General features: G+C 36.0%; 1 protein-coding gene across 17 annotated transcripts in view; it reads left to right on the top strand.

Moving 5' to 3' along the window:
- The window catches only part of SLC4A7 (solute carrier family 4 member 7), a 110,621-nt gene that overhangs the window by 35,016 nt on the left and 60,264 nt on the right, over positions 1–15,341 (top strand). For all 17 annotated transcript variants that reach the window (XM_045436382.1, XM_045436380.1, XM_045436391.1 and 14 more), the window contains exons 2-3: positions 6,749–6,830; positions 11,007–11,153. In XM_045436382.1, the coding sequence (XP_045292338.1) occupies positions 6,749–6,830; positions 11,007–11,153 (229 nt within the window). The remainder of the gene's footprint in view (positions 1–6,748; positions 6,831–11,006; positions 11,154–15,341) is intronic.

The raw sequence follows: 15,341 nt of genomic DNA, 5'->3' as shown, positions 1-15,341 counted from the left end.
ATAACTATATACATATTTGATAACCCTAAAATAAGCGATTTCTATATGTTTTTTTGGTTTGTATGTACTGAATTAGAACTTGGCATGAATGCATCTCCTCATAGAAATAAAGTAACAAATATTCGTGATTTATAATTTCAAGTAGAACCCTGATGAGGCTTTCCATTTGCCCATGACTCTTGTGCCTTGTAATGAAGCGTGTGACAGTAAAGAGTGTCTCCAGCGATCCTCTTTACTGTTGGAGGCCATTACTTGCCAGTTTTTATTGTCCCATACCTCTTTCAGTTTTCTTACTCTTACATTCTTCCATTTCTTCACTTTTTTCTTTTGAAATTTTTCTTTTAAAACTCATTGTCTTTAGTTTTAACGGTGATATTTGAAATAAATTTCTGAAGGCTTTTTGTTACAGTGTTTGAATCTGCCCAGTTCCTCCTGTGTCTGGGGACAAAGCATTTTTCTTAAGACTTCAAAATTTTCTTTTCTTTTTTTTTTCCTGTGGGGATTGCATGATTGCCTGAGTTTAAAATTTTTAGTTACAGGCGCCTGGGTGGCTCAGTCAGTTAAGTGTGTTAAGTGTCTGACTCTTGATTTTGGCTGAGGTCATGATCTCGGGGTTCGTGAGATTGATGCCTGCTTTGGGCTCTGTTCTGACCGCGCAGAGCCTTCTTGGGATTCTCTGTCTCCCTCTCTCTGCCCCTGCTTGCATGTGCACGCTCTCTCTCTGTCTCTCTCTCTCTCTCTCTCTCTCTCTCTCAAATTAATAAACATTAAAAAAATAAAAATATTTGCAATTTTAAATTTGCAATAATTTCCCATATACCTTTTATTTCTTTTCTGCTTTTTTTTTTTTAGAGTAATGAATGAATTAAAAAATACTAAATGAGTTCTTTAGAAACTATGAATATCATTCTTTGGCTTTTTATTTTATGAAATGGTCGTCATTGATTATTGATCTCCCTTTAACTGTATTAGGAAAGATTATTTGCCTTACTCTTAAGCTTTTTGCCCGTAAATTTAAAATTTTCTAATTAAGTTCACCTCTTGGTGGTAGTTGGGGATATGGTTGGGAATTGGAATTATTTGGAGGAAATTTGTATTTTGGGGGACAGCATTGTTATTTATATATACTTTGGTAAATTACCTTGCACATTTTGGGGGTAATCTTCTAACATACAGATCAACTTTTAGAACTCTACTAATAGATTTGGGGTTCTGTGTATTACAATGGAAGTGTATAATAATTTTACAGTATTGTGAATTGGAATGTACTTTTCATTTTCTGAAGGATCAAAACCATGTAAATGAAGCTGGCAGTGGTCCCAGGCAGGCCTACTAAAATGATTAAGGGCACGAAGCAGTCTTTAGTGAAGAGCAGTTTAAATATGTAGGACTTCAGTCTGAATCATAACCCGAGGACGTGATATTCAAACTTCGGTGTGCATCAGAATCACATAAGGAGGTCATTATACATAGACACACTCGTTCTTCATCTCAGCCTCCTGAATCAGCATGTCTAATGTAGGGCAACGGCAGGTGAATTTTAACAAGTTCTTTAGGTATGTCTGAATTTACAATATATTAAAAAAAACTCTTAAAACTTTGTTTTTAATGTTTATTTGTTTTTGAGGGAGGGAGAGAGAGTAAGTGGGGGAGGAGCAGAGAGAGAGGGAAACATAGAATTGGAAGCAGGCTCCAGGTTCCGAGCTGTCAGCACAGAGCCCGACTTGGGGCTTGAACTCACAAACTATGAGATCATGAGCTGAAGTCGGACGCTTAACCCACTGAGCCACCCAGGTGCCCCCCCCTCGCCCCCCGTGGCAATCCCTTAAAGTAATAGTTTTATATTGTTATGAAAGTTAGTTGCAGCATCTTGGCGTTTTCTCCTAGATACTTATGTAGGCATTTCCTGTGAATAATTCTGTATGACCATAATACTGTTCAGGATACATTTTAAGCCTTCACTTCACTTTTAATTAGGAAACTAATAATTTGTTTGTAACTCATAAGGCTTATCTAATCTAGGGAACCATTTTTTGTAGAAACAGAATAGTTTCCTCATTTAGTTCAGTAAAAATGGGAGTTTTTTTGGTGGGTTATGCCCTGTTCTTGGCATTTTCATGTAGTATCTCCTCCCACCGTGCACCAAGATAGATAGGTAAATGACTTTCAGAACATGGCGTACTTAAGTCTCTGCATTCACACAGTTAAAATAAATCAAAGCAATGTAAACAATAATGAATTCAGAAGTCTGTCTCTACTGCCATGGGTAATAAGTTTTTCTTTTCTTGTATGTCCTTCCCAGTGTTTCGTTATGCAAAATCAGATGTTCCTATTCTGGGGGTTTTCTTACACAGAAAGTGGCAGACCATATATATTGTTCTCTACTTTGGTGTATTTCATTTTATAATAGATCTTAGATATTTTTTCATGCCCGTACATAGACTGTCCTCGTTTTTTTTTTTCTTCCCCCCAGTAGCTTGGTATTCCATTGGTGTGTAGCCATACCTCTATTAAGGGACTCTTGGGTTGTGTCCAGTCTTTTCCCGTTATAAGCTGCAATAAATAAATAACCTTGTGCATGTGTCCTTTCATACATAGAGAATTTAAATTTTCATTATGATCTTTTATGGCTAATTCTTAAATCTGTTGTCTTCTTTATTATGGAACACTGGTACTCTGAATAGTTACCTTATTTTATAAATAGAAATGGGATAGAAATTCGACATTAAGGCAAAATAATTTTTTTAAGATTAGAGTGAGTCAGTCTTACATTGACATACTTTGGGTGCTTTTTTAATTCTTCCGTGTATTTGAATTTTCTCAATGCCTTAGCATTATTTCTTTTTAGGAAGACTTCATAGGCATCGGCCTATGTCACTTATCTGATGTTAAGAACATTTTGATGTCAGGGGTTGCTCTTTGCTGTTACTGGTTTTAGTTTTCCACTATATTCTTGGAGTTAAAAAATGAGGAAGAGTTTTTTTCTAGATGCTAATGTAAAAATAAGTGATATTTTAACAGATAGAAATTTGAATTCATTCTCTTTTTAAATGACTAAAATTAAACATGTTTGTAAAAAAAAAATCTACACACTACATGTGTGTGTAATTGCTTTCCTAATCATTAGTGTGAGACAGTGTTAGCAGTTTCAAAGTTAGCCTTCCGAAGATTTATTACGTACGTGCATTTTTTTGTATGTATGTTAACGCAAATGTAGTTTATACGGTATATTAACATACTTTATGTTATATATTTGAAGCATTATCCTAAAATGATAGGATTTAAAATGCAGTCTATTTAATTCAGAAATGTATTACCCCCTTGAAGCATTGATGGCTTTGTTCTTAGCGATTTTCAGTATTTAGCCTTATGCAGCCTGAATACTTTGTTGTATTACTCGTAATATGTCAAGGTGACCAATTTGTGTGGCTTCCTTAATGTAAATGCATTTATAGCAGGTTGCCTTTTTGATTCATGTTGCACAGCTGTTGAAAAGCTATGAGAAATTTTTAAGAGAAGGGAGAAATGCAGATGAACCCTCCCCCCAACCCTGTCTTTACAGAACTAGTATTGTAAATTTTTAGACTTTAAAAGTTTGAACTGTAGTTTGTTCTGCAAGTTACACATGAAAACATTCTTGTTGAAAGCCCAGTCACAATAAAATGATCTTCTTACCTGGCTTTAAGTTAAGTGACTTAGTTAAGGCTTCACAGACAATATGGAACGGGAGCAAAGCTGGGTGGGTCAGGAGGGGATATGCTGATGGCACCCTTTTTTCAACATGCCACTTTTTGGACATATTGGGAGGATTTTTGTATGATAGATGTTTAGGTGTCCAACTTAAGCTATTTTTGAGTGTTAGCTGATCGTGTTGGTAATACATCTAAACATGTAAGTGTATCTGTGTAGAAAGAAAAGAGGTTTTTTTGGTTAGGGGTAAGAGAAAAATGTTTTGCTTCCTAGCTTTCTATCTTGGCAATTGTTCCTGCTAATGAAAGTTTGGAATGGGAGCAGTTAATCCCTTTAAGAATACACAGTATGCTACCTCTTGGATAATTGTCCTTTAGGAGACTGCTTGTGTTTTGTACCTGGGCATGAAATCACTGGAGGAGAGCTACAAATTTTAGAGTGTGACATGCTTAATGGGTGGTAATTACTAACTACTCTTTCTTGTACTGTGTGTGTGTGTGTGTGTGTGTGTGTGTGTGTGTGTGTGTATTCCTATACTTTCTACTCTAGCCTTTCCTCATTACTAAGGGTGTATGAATGTTGTGAGGCAGTTTGAAGAACTATAAATCGTGTTTGTTTTTGGTCTTCTTTGTTCGCCCATTATATGAAAATATCTTGGAGTCTACACAGCCTGCTTCCCACTCCTTTAGATATGGAACCTTAGTAAGTCGTTTAGCTTCTCTGAGTTTTCTGTATTAAATTGAACACCAGTCCTTCAAAGTCCTATACAACAACCTCTTGATAGCCAAATCTATCTGATTATATATTTGGATATCTAACCTTCAGAAAGTAAGTTTGGATATCAAGATCTGCATTGCCTTAATGTACTGTTTCTGGGTTTCGGGGAAGTTTTGGGAAGCATATAATTGAGGGTTTGGGTAGCAGGGGATTTGTTTAAAAACTTAATCAAATTGTTTCAGTTTCTGAATTTTCAGATAAGAGAACTTAGACACAGAGTTTAGATAATAAGGAACAGTTGTATATGAATCTAGTGTATATATTGAAAAAAGGTATACACAAAAGTGTGATACTGTAGATCAGAAGTAGGAGGAGATTTCAGAAAATCATTTTAACCAACCTCCTATTTGATTCTTTCTTAAACTAGTCTTTCAGTTTATGCTTGGACATTGACAGCGGTTAGAAGCTAACTGCGTTACGGTTCTTTCTGGTTATTCTGAGTGTTAGAGGAGATCCTGGACTATAAGATCACCCATAAAAATGGGAATGGCTGAAAATGTGTCTTGCAAAACTTGAAAAGTACTATAATTGGATGGATAAAAAAGTATTCTAGAAAAGTAATATTCAGTGGACCATTAATAATGTTGTAATTAATGTTGCTATTATTATTATTATTATTTAATTCTCTTCTATAACTCCAGTGGTCTGTGTTGCCTGTAAAAGTACTAATCATAGCATAAGGACCTTCAAAGAGAATGAATTAGATTCATTTTCTTTCTTGAAAGCTCTTTACTCCTGCTTTTGGCAGGTTTGTAATACTTCAATTCCATCTGAGTCAGAACAGTGTCCATTTCCTGTTGCCCATCCTTTGGCCTGCTTTGAACAACTGGATCCAGGGTATCCACCTGTGTCTTCATCAAGCCCCCAGCCCCTTCCAGGTCATTTCTGGGTCTTTAGCCTCTTCCCTGACCATCCTTTTCCTTGTGTTCATCTTTTGCTTTGATTCTTTGGCAAAAGAATCATAGGCTGGGCCCTCTCCAGTGTGATTGGTTTGCTGAACGACGTTTCGTATCCTGGGTTCCTCAGTGGGCCGCGTATGCAGCACAGACTCTGTGGGCTGCCCCGTGTTCCTCTCGAAGTTCAGCCGGGCTTGTTCAATATCGGCCAGCTCTTCCTCAGATCCTTGGCATATCTTTGCAAACTCTTGAAAGTCTTCCTTCAGCGTGTCTCCCCGGTCCCAGGCTTGGTTGGACATAGCAGAGTCCTTGTCCACTGTTGCCTCCCTGTACACTGTTGTCTAGTATTAAAACAGAATAGACTTTGCTGAGGAACTGCAAGTGGTGGCGTGCTCCTTGCCCGCCCAGTCTGGGTGCCCCTGTGGTAGTCGTGTTAGACAAGGTGCAAGGCCTCCGAGCGTTGGGAAACGTTGGCCAGGCCGAATATTTCCTTGCACAGCTGCAGTTGACCCATGCCGGGCCAGGGTCCAGGGAGGGCTACAGCTCAAATTGAAGACTTTTTGAGGGAAGGGAATTTGCTCATCTGTCTCTATCTGTGGCACAGAATCTCGAGCGTCATAACGTTTCTTTCAAAGTTAAGTTAGAAGTTTCAGAAGGGAAGTTAAAGCTAAAATTTTATTCTCTTAAAAACAGTCTCTGCAATATTTTACAATATAGATGTTTCTTTTTGTTGAACTGAGGAAGGGAACAAATATGAAGGTAGACTTAGACAACTCAAAGTTAGGATCTCCTTAAAGGTTAAATTTTGTCACGGCTTTTTCTTTGCGGAGAAATGAAAAGTTCTTCTAACTTTGATTGGCTCTTGATTAATTTGCAAGTGGAAGTGGTGCTACATATTTAATCTATAGACTCATTTTTGATCATTTTATGTGGAACCATAATACAACCCAGTATAGCTGCATTCTTAACTAGAGGACCTAAGAGCAAAGAACAATAAAGAAAACATTCCATAGTGATATCTAAGGGTCACCCCTCAGCCCCAGTTTTCTCTCATTTCTGATCTGGATGGTCTTTCTGTTGAAGTGAATATACGTACCAGTTACTTAGTAAACTGCCATAGAAGGACCAGTGAAAAATTGTCACCTCAATTCTTACCAAGAAATTTTGAAATAATCTTCTGTGGATTGGGAGGGGGGAGAAAAGCCTAGAAGAATAATTTAAAAAGAATGCAGTTAGCTATAATAAGAATTGAATTATTTGCGAGGTTCTTTGCGAGGAAGGTAATCTGTTATCTGTTTTTTAACTATTTCAAATAATGCCCCTATTAGTAGAAGGTCCTTGGTGTATATTGATGTCATGAGTAAATGAGAATAATTTCATTTTAGGGTCCTGATGAAGAAGCCATTGTGGATCTTGGCAAAACCAGCTCAACTGTGAACACCAAGTTTGAAAAAGAAGAACTAGAAAGTAAGTTTGTTTAAAATACCCTGTGTATAGCAGGATAAATTACTAATGAAAGTTTGTTACTGTTCTTTAAACTTTACCTGCTATTTGTGGAACTTTTCGTTTTTGTGAGGTAGAGCATACAATTTGGGAGAATGTTTTAACGCTTTTCTAAATATAGTTTAAGGGATAATACAGCAAACACCCATGTAACCATACTCATATCTGTTAATAGAACATTCCTTGATTATCTTTGTTGAAAGTATTGAGATAACGTAGATTTCAGAATCTGTGGTTTTCAGACTTCATTGGTGGTTACCATTACTTGCCTTGGGAAATTAAAATACCACAGTTGCAAAATCAGTTGATTCTTTTTTTTTTTTTTTTTTTTTCATTTCTAGCAAGCTACGTAATATGTGTTTTTAGCAAACTAGAGTGCCAGACTAATAAGCTACAGTTATCACTAGTTGTCATCTAGACGTTCATATTCTAGGTCTGTTACATCAGCCTTTTGAAGTGCTGTAATAACCTCAGCATAGAATTATGGAGCAAATGAATTATTTGCTAGTCTGTCTTCCAGGAACAAGTCTTGGCAAATGGTTTCTTTTTTTTTTTTTTTTCCTTTTGAAATAATTTTGGATTTACAGAAGAGTTGCAAAGATAGTACAGAGTGTTCCTGTATACCCTTCACCCAGCTTTTTTAAATTTTAGCATGACCATCATAAGTTAATGAAAATGAAGAAAGATATTGGTATATTTCTGTTAACTAGAGTACGGATTTTATTCGGATTTCACCAGTTTTTGTACTGATGTGCATTTTCTGTTCCAGGATCCAGTTGAACAGTTCAGGATCTGGTAGTACATGTAGTTGTCCCATCTCCTTGGTCTTCTCTAGGACGGTTTCTTGGTCTCTCCTTGTTTTTCATGACCTCAGCATATTTGAAGGGTAGTGATTAGAGAATGTCTCTAAGTTTGGGTTTGTCTAATGTTATATGAACAGACTGAGATGATAGATATTTGGGGAACAAACCACAGAAGTGACGTGCTCTTTTCAAGGTATCATGTCAGAGGACGCATATCAACGTGACTTACTGGTGACGTTAACCTTGAATACATGGTTAGGGTGGTGTTTGTGGCAAATGTTTTGATAGATTTATTTTGGGGTCTTTTTGGGAACTACATTTTTAAGTTACAGCTTTTTGTGAAAGCTGGTACCATATGGGGGCCTTAATCTGTTGCTCTTAAAAAGGACATGGAAAGAGGCAAATAAGTCTTCTCCATATTATGAGATGAAAGAAAGCCCTGTTTATTAAAATTGACTTTATTTTTTATTTTTTTAATGTTTATTAATTTTTGAAAGAGAGAGAGAGAGAGACAGAGCATGAGCAGGGGAGGGGCAGAGAAGGAAACACAGAATTTGAAGCAGGCTCCAGGCTCTGAGCTGTCAGCATAGAGCCCTACGTGGGGCTCAAACCCACGAGTTGTGAGATCATGACCTAAGCCGAAGTCGGACACTCAATCAAGTGAGCCACCCAGACGCCCCTAAAATTGACTTTGAAAGTCTAGGCTTACTAGGGCTTCTAGAAGGAACCTCTGCTATCTATAAGTTTAGGGTTAGATTTTGTGAATTCCAGGGACTAGGGCAGTTGAAATGTTTAGCAATAATTTTATCAATTAAAATGTGTGGTGAATCCATCGTTTAGCATTTAATGCCACCCCTCAAATATGTGTGACCCAGAACGTGAAGAGCAGACTTAGCTATATGTTTGTTCTTTTGCTTCCCTTGTTTATCCCAGAGCCTTTAGCTTTACGCACCTTGTACGTATCTAAATTTCAGTATCAAGTTTGAGGGAGAGATTAAGTTTATCTCAGAGTTTGTCTGAATAGGTCTTTGACAGAATAAAGTTAAAGGTTAAAGAAAAAGGAAAGAAAAAGTTATAACAGAGGACACCAAGGGTGATAATAAGAGCCAAATAAACGATAAGGCTTGAGCTCCCAATCTTCGGATTCTGGCATATTCCCGTTTATCTATTCTTTCTAAATTGGAAACTCCTATAATTTATTTTCACTTTGGTGTACTGGAGCTATGTGCCAGAACCCATTAATACTAATTTGAGTACAACTTTGTAATTCCCAGGGCGCAGTGATGAGAATGTGACTCTTTAATTGACATTTTTCCATAGCGTTCAAAAGAAAATAGTTTCACTAAAATTAGATAGTAATCATGAGTTTTGTTATAATTTTTTTTTTACTTACTGAAGTACAATTTATTTAACGTAAATTTTATCATCTTACAGTGTATAAATTAGTGGTGACTGGGTGGTTCAGGTGGTTAAGTGTTCAACTCTTTTTTTTTTTTTTTTTTTATGTTTATTTTTGAAGGAGAAAGAGACAAAGTGTATGTGGGGTGGGGGTGGGGGCAGAGAGAGAGAGGGAGACACAGAATCTGAAGCAGGCTCCAGGCTCTGAGCTGTCAGCACAGAGCCCAGCTCGGGGCTTGAACCCACAAACCACGAGATCATGACCCGAGCCAAAGTCAGACGCTCAACTGACTGAACCACCCAGGCGCCCCTGCATCCAGCTCATGATTTCAGCTCAGGTCATGATCTCATGGTCGGGGTCTGGGCTGAGCGTGGAGCCTTCTTGGGATTCTCTGTCTCCATCTCTCTCTGTACCCTTCCCCTGCTTGTGCTCACTCCCTCTCTCTCTCTCTTTCAAAATAAATACATAAACATTAAAAAAATAAAGTGTGTAATTAATTTTTTAGGGTGTGTTCACTGTATTGCGTAGCCATCATCACACTAATTCCAGAACATTTTCATCATTGCTTCCCCCACCCCCCCCCCCCCACCCCAGTGCTATATAAATGATTTTTAATTTTGGGATTCTCTGGTAACATTAAAAAAAATTGGTAGTTAATTTCTACAATTTTTTTTTTTTTTTTTTTAATCTAGGGCCTACCATATATTAGGCAGAGTACTAGGTCCTGGAAGATGTTTAAGCAGATAATTTTAATTCATTGTATTTCTATAGGTCTAGTTCTTTTTTACTTTGAATGTGATTATTTAGTTTACTGATAGTCATATATTGGTAACTGAAACAAATCAAGAGTGTCACCTTATTTGTAAATGACTGCAGAATTGCTAGGAGTATTGATTTTGGGGTTACAAATAAATTTTAGCAAGTTGGCAAACTGTAAAATAAAGAATTCACAAATAATGAGGATTGGCTGTATATTCAAATCTCATGTAAAGATGAAGATCTTGAGTTTCTTGAAGTATTTATTTTCTGGCCATTTTAATGAAATTTGTTAGGAAAGGAGTGTCCTTGACTATTCATATTTTAGTGTGTTAATTTTTAAATGTACATAATGGCAAATAGCAGCTGTGTGTCAGAAGGCTTTTGCATGGTTGCAAGTTAGTTAAATTTGTAGCCCACCACCCCTTTCACTTCACACAGCTTAGATAGGAACTTTACTTAAACTATTTAAGAAATCAATTTCATGCCTCAGTATTTGATATAGTGCTGCTAGCTGTCCTAGTTCCCTGATTAAGTTTTATTTAGTGGGCAAAAGCAGAGACTGCCTTTTATAACTGTTTTGTTGGTTACAATACAAACTCAGAATAATGCAGCATCAGCAGTGGCCTTTTATATTCCAGAAGCATATGATAACCTTATTGTATTGCCCCCCCGCCCCATCTGACAATTCATGCCCTTTAATTGGAATATTTGGACCATTTACATTTAATGTAGCTTTCAGGAATTTGGACCTTACTGATTTGGGATTTTCAAAACTTTAATAAATATTTATAAATGTCCATTTGTGAATATTGATTATAAAGTATTATCATTAAGACATATCTCTTAAGAATCTCTATCACCTAGGGTTGACATTAAATGTAGATGAAATAAATTTATGTCTGCATAGTATGATTTCTTTCTCAAAATACGTTTTTAGCCTTGCAAACTAATGCTTACACAAGTAACCTGTTTATCTAGTATGTTTATCAGTCAGTGGTGTTAACCCATGATGTAACATTCTGTTTAGTGCTCTGTAAAATAAAAGAACAGGAAATAACACTGTTAATTACATGAACTTATATATAATTCTTTTTTATCAAAGCAAAATTTGGTATGCTATTGTGTATATTACCTTTGTCCCTTTTGGAAAACCAGTAATGTTTCTGAACTTTTGGCTAGGTCATCGAGCTGTTTATATTGGTGTTCACGTCCCGTTTAGTAAAGAGAGTCGTCGGCGTCACAGGCACCGGGGACACAAACATCACCACAGGAGGAGAAAAGATAAAGAATCAGATAAAGAAGATGGACGGGAGTCTCCTTCCTATGGTAAGAGAAGACAGTAGTTCTCTGTTAACACTTTAAAATTCTCTCCTGGAAAGCTTTGTCAAAAAAGTGGAATATTTTCTTTCTTAAATTTTATGTCTGCTGTAATTTAGACATACGTATTTTATAAATCTTGAAGAATACTAATTGAAGTAATATTTTTTCTACAAGAAAGATACTTAGTTTATAGGCTAAGGTCTACTTAGGAGAAGTGAAAAAAGGAAGGGCCTTTGTTTTCTTCATTGTATTCCAGCTTTGGAATCATAATAGTTGAGTCTTGACATGTACACTTCAGTTTGATGGGGTTTTATTTCTTTTCTCTATTACCTGTCTCATCTTTTATATATGCAGGGAACAAATATCTGGAATCTTCAGGCTCCTGAACAAGATTAAATTTTTTTTTCATTTTTAAATACATTTTTTGGCTAGAAAATTTTATCCACTAAATTGAACTACTCGGTTATCTGTGCAAATAAGAGTGCTCTGAGTTGATAGTATTGTCTATGAAAGGACAAGATTTTTGTTTGAAAGTAGACAAATATAGAAGTGCCAATAGACAGGAAATCAGGAAAAAAAAAAGGCATAGTGTAGAGGAAAGAGAATGTTATAATAAATATTAATAGTACTGATTTAAGTGGCCCTGAGAAATGCGTATGGTGAGAGCCAGAAAAAACAGCTGTGCAGCCTGAGGAGGACTCTTAAGACATTGCAGGTAGTGGACATCGAAGGCATCATTATTTTTTCAGGACATCATGGGCCTACATGGCCATCTCTACACGGGTCCTATGAGCATTCTAGAAAAGTTACGTGAGCAGTACCCTGTAGGCACTTGTGTGCTATGCCAAAGGACCATTTTTGTGAAGAAGAGGGAACGATGCCTATGTGTAATACAGCTACAGCATGTACGTTATGCCTTGCCAATTCTGTGCTAAGCATTCCACCAAGCTCTTGACATACACCCTTTGATTTAATCCTCTCTGCACTTTTAATCTAATTTTATTTATTTTTCGTTTTTATTTTAATTCCAGTTAGTTAACGTGCAGTGTTATTCTAGTTCCAGGTGTGTGATATAGTGATTCAGTTCCACACATTACCCAGTGTTTATCATGACAAATACACTCCTTAATCCCCATCATATCTAACTCATCCCCCTAATCCTTTCCCTTCTGGTGACCATCAGTTTGTTCTCTGTAATTAAGAGTCAGTTTCTTGGTTTGTCTCTCTGTCTCTCTTTTTCCCTTTGCTTGTTTTGTTTCTTAAATTCCACCTATGAGTGAAATCATATGGTATTTGTCTTTGATTGACTTATTTCACTTAGCATTATACTCTGACTCCATCCATGTCATTGCAAATGGCAAAATTTCATTCTTTTTTATGGCCCAGTAATGTTCCATTGTATATATATATATACACCACATCTTTTTTAATCCTCTCTGTACTTCTTAAAAGACAGATACTGTTTTCAGTGTGTAGATGGAGACACTTCAGCTTAGAGAGACTAAGTGTGATGGGAATCTCTTAAAAAGCTGTACTAAAAGATAGTACATATATAAAACAGTAATTTGCAGACATTGGACAACAGGCAGTATGGGACTCTGACCTCTGAGAGAGGGGAAGCAAGATGAGCCTTGTGCTTGTCTGAGCATATTACCTAGAGACAGTTTTTCCAGGCCACAGCACAGGAAGGGAATCTGGAACAGAACCTTCCTTGAAGGCTCTCAGAGTTGAGATGGAGATTGGAATTTGGGAAGGCCAAAGAAGCTAGTCAGGTGTGGAGTGCCAGAGAATAGAGAGCTATACACAGAGACGGTTCCAAAGGTTGAAGAAGGATCCTTTGAATCTTTGGTGGAGTACTAGTTTAAGCCAAAGGAAACTACTTGAGGCCTGAGAAGTAACCATCAGAAGGCAGTAGGCTAACTAGTTCTTGGATTTCACGTAAGACTGGGAATAGGGTGTGTTCCCATCAGTCAGAGTGGAAAGACCTTGACATACAGGGCATTGTGTAGAGTTCTCAGAAGGGTATTGCCATAATAGCAGGTCTTAATTAGTTTTGCACTAAAAACTGCAGTAGATCTCCAAAAATTTTTACAGCAGGTCTTGAAAGAATTAAATTAAATTAAAGGTCTTTGCCAGAACAAAGTATAATACTACTAAAAGAAATACTGTAAAATCTAGCACTTAAACATGTAAAGTTCACACTATCTGATATCTACAAATTACTTGAAATATGAAAAATAGGAAGATATGAGCTATAACCAAGAGAAATAAATCAGTAGAAACAGATCCATAAATGACAGAATTGATAGAATTAGAAACCAGCATGTTAAAGCAACTACACTGTTTACTTTGAATGTTCAAGAAGATACAGGAAGATGTAACTGTGATGAACAGAGAATTTGGAAATGTAAGAAAGCCCAAATGGAACTTCTAGAGATGAAAAATAAGGTATCTTAAATTAAAAATACCCTAGGTAAGATTAACAGAGGATTTGACTCAACAGAAAAAAAGGATCAGTGATTTTGAAGACAATAGTGATAGAAACTACCCCAAAGTGAAACAGAAAAGCCTACAGTGAATAGAGCATCAATAATTTGTAGACCAATATCAGTTAGTCTAATATATGTATAATTGGAGTGCCAGAAAGGAGGGTGGCAGAAAAGAAATTTGAAGAAATACTAGTTGAAAAATTTCTAAATTTAGTGAAAACTCTGAACACACAGGTTCAAGGAGTTCAACAAAATTTAAGAAGAAATATGAAGAGAACCCCACAAAGGCACATAAAAATTAAATTGCTGAAACCGGGGTGTAACAATCCTAAATGAATATGCGTGTAGTAAAAGCTTCAAAATACATGAAGCAAAACTGATAAAATTGAAAAGATAGATAAATGTATTGTTGTTGGATACATTTATAAGGTTGTAGATTTCAACTCTCTTTTGTCAGTAATGTATAGAACAAGTTAAAAAATCAATAAGGATATAGAATACGTAAATAACATTATCAGATGGATTGATATTCACATTCATTGAGCCCTCCACCCAAGAAAAGCAGAATATTCTAGTCCATAAACAAGTCTTAATACATTTAAAAGATTGAAAGTGTATTCTCTGACCACAGTAGAATTAAACTACAGTAACATCAAGAAAAATCCCCAGATGTTTGGAAATTAAACAAGATGCTTCTCAATAACCCATGTGTTAAAAGCAGTCACAGCAGAAATTAGGAAATATTTTGAACTCATAAAAATAAAACACAGTACTGGCAATAATTGAGATAAAATCTTATGAAGTGAGAACATGCTTCTGATGTGCAGGTTGCTTTAGCATGGTACTGTGCAAAGTTAGACTGCCCATATATATTGAGAATTGTTAGATGCAGCCAAAGCAATGCATAGAGGAATATTTATAGCACTTAACCCTTATATTTTCTAGAAAAGGAAGATCTGAAATGAGTGACTTACATTTCTAACTTAAGAAACTAAGAGAAAACATAGAGCATAGTAAACCAAAGTAAGGAAAACAAAGGGAAAATATAAACCAAAGCAGAAATGAATAAAATAAAACCCAGAAAAACAATAGCAGAAATCAGACTGAAATCTGATTCTTTGAAAAAACCAATAAAATAGATAAACTTGTAGCTAGAGTGATTAGGAGGAAAAAAAAAAAGATATAAATTACCAGTAGCAGAATATTTCTGTACATACACTACAGATATTAAAAGACTAATGAGGGAATATTATGAATGATGTTATGCCAACAAAATTGATAATGTAGATGAGATGGGGAAATTCATTAAGAATAAAAGCTACTAAAAATTGATAACCTAAATTACCCTATATGTATAAAGAAATTAAATTTGTAGTCTAAAACAGTTCAACGGTGGAAATTTACTCCCACAGAGCTCATGGATGAATTCCATCAAACATGTAAGGAAGAAATTACACAGACTTCCAGATAATTGAAGATGAAGGAACACTTCCTAATTCATTTTTATGAACCCAGCATTACCTTGATACAAAAATTAGATACAGATATTATAAGAAAATGAAATTACAAACTAAATATTTCCCATGAGCGTAGTTTCGGAAATTCTTAACAAACTAAAAACATATTTTATACAGCAGTATCTAAAGAGGATACTATGACTGTGTTAGAGGGAATAATGCCTACCAAGATGTCCCAATTCCTAATG

Source organism: Leopardus geoffroyi, chromosome C2 (genome assembly GCF_018350155.1).
Source record: "Leopardus geoffroyi isolate Oge1 chromosome C2, O.geoffroyi_Oge1_pat1.0, whole genome shotgun sequence".
NCBI lineage: Eukaryota > Metazoa > Chordata > Mammalia > Carnivora > Felidae > Leopardus > Leopardus geoffroyi.
This window is presented reverse-complemented; position numbering and strand designations above follow the sequence as displayed.